Raw genomic sequence first — 1,899 nt, 5'->3', positions numbered from 1 at the left:
AGTTAAGAGGCTCGAATCAAACTTAAAAACTAATCTACTAATTACTAAAAAATTTGACTTATTCAAGTTATATTTTATAAGTTGACTCGAATTTTAAATTTTTTCAAGTTGAGTCAATTTGAGTCTAGTTTTTTCAAATCGACTCTAGTCGAGAAGATCAGTTTTCTGAGTCGAGTCGAATCGAGTTTTACTCACCCCTAATACACCCTACAAACATACTTGATCGAACTCGTGTCATGTAAAAAGAGTAATATTCTCTTCTACTACTAAATAAACTCGATGGTTTATTTTATTTAATTAGAGTTGATAGTTCCCGGGTTCATTTTACATTTCCCTCGTTTTCCTTACACCGAGATAAGACAGTTGTTCTACAAAGTCATCTAAAGCCCTGTAAGAACTTCCACCTTCTCCAATGGAGTCTAATGCAATCTTCCTTAATTTCATGGCTTGAACCCTCTCAGGCTTGTTCATGTCCAAGGAATCAGAGAGAGTTCGAGCCAGCTTGGTTGCATCAGGGACAGTCTCTAAACCCTCACAAACACGAACCGCAACCCCCAATTCATCGACCAACAGAGCTGCATTACGGAAATGGTCAGCTTGCATGGGCCAGGCAAGCAATAGAACCTCAGCAAGGAAGCCTTCGAGTGCCGAATTCCAACTACAATGACTTAAATACGAACCAACCGCAGGGTGGCCAAGAATAGCCACTTGGGGTGCCCAGCCTTTGATCACAACTCCCCTCCCCGCAACACGATCCTCGAACCCTGGTGGAACCACGTTCCCATCATCATCGATATTTCCAACTCCTTTCATCGGTTCCTTCACAACCCAAATGAAACGAACCGCACTTTGTTCCAAAGCTGAAGCAACAGCCTCCATTTGTAGCTTCGAAAATGTTATCTGTGTTCCAAATCCGACATAGACCACGGATTTGTCAACTTTATGACAAGAGTCAAGCCATTGAATAACTTGATCATCTTGCCCCAAGAAACTTGGTCCGCGTTCAATGGGGAGCAAAGGACCTACAGCCCATAAACGGTTGTGCTTGGTTATCTCTTCCTTGATAAAGTTAATTTTTTCATCATCTATCTCATCAAACGAGTTGAAAACCAAACCCCAACTTTGAATGCAACCGAGATGCAGTTTCCTATAACAATCGGACATGGAATTTAGATGGTCCACCCACCATGAACACACCGCATGTGCATTGGTGAAGACGAAACACACATTGGGGATCCCGAGGTTTGAAGCTAACGAAGGAGTCCAAGAACTAAGCAACATGTCGGAAACAATCGCGACTGGAGGAGAAACATGGGATTCGAACCAGTTAACTATAGGATCGTGGAGCTTACTCAATGCAGCAGCGAAATCGTGGACGAAAGAGATGTCGAGGTCTTGCATGTTTTCGATACCGTGTGGGATGGAAGAGTGGGAAGGGAAAGGAAGCACCAATGTTTGGAGATTTGAAGAAGAATGTAAAGAGAGGAGAGGGTTGAGATAATGGAGGTTTTTAGGTGTGACCATGACCGTCACTGTTAAGCCACGACGGAGGAGCTGGTGGGTTAAATCCATAAGAGGAAGGATATGTCCCGCTCCTGGGTATGGGATCATTAGAATGTGAACTCCATTGCAGTAGCTTGTCATATTTTTTTTTCTTTTCTGCACTTGCGTTCTTGATTTGGTTCTCTTGTGTCTTAATTTATAGAACCAAAAGTATACTTGACATTAATTATAATAAAATTGGGTGGGTGAGGTTGGTGTAATAAAATTGGATGGGTGAGGTTGCTATTTTCTGTTCGTTGTTGGTTCCATATGTGGAGGTGGTGCGGTGTGAGACTCTAGTGCGGGCAGCTTTGGTTTGATTGTTTTTGCTGCAATTATATGGTTGTGGGGTTACGA

General features: G+C 42.5%; 1 protein-coding gene across 1 annotated transcript; it reads right to left on the bottom strand.

Moving 5' to 3' along the window:
* Positions 1 to 324: 324 nt before the first annotated feature.
* On the bottom strand, positions 325 to 1,651 carry LOC120199503 (flavonol 7-O-rhamnosyltransferase-like). The gene has a single exon (XM_039200563.1). It carries the CDS (start codon positions 1,642 to 1,644, stop codon positions 325 to 327), a length of 1,320 nt encoding a protein of 439 aa, XP_039056494.1. The 5' UTR covers positions 1,645 to 1,651.
* Positions 1,652 to 1,899: the final 248 nt, after the last annotated feature.

The sequence above is a fragment of the Hibiscus syriacus genome, unplaced genomic scaffold (genome assembly GCF_006381635.1).
Source record: "Hibiscus syriacus cultivar Baekdansim isolate YM2019G1 unplaced genomic scaffold, ASM638163v2 tig00000340_pilon, whole genome shotgun sequence".
Lineage (NCBI taxonomy): Eukaryota > Viridiplantae > Streptophyta > Magnoliopsida > Malvales > Malvaceae > Hibiscus > Hibiscus syriacus.
The sequence above is the reverse complement of the archived record's forward strand: the minus strand, read 5'-3'. Positions and strand labels throughout refer to the sequence as shown.

Coding starts and splice junctions, on each gene's coding strand:
- LOC120199503 (XM_039200563.1), bottom strand. CDS start 1,644: ATGACAAGCTACTGCAATGGAGTTCACATTCTAATGATCCCATACCCA.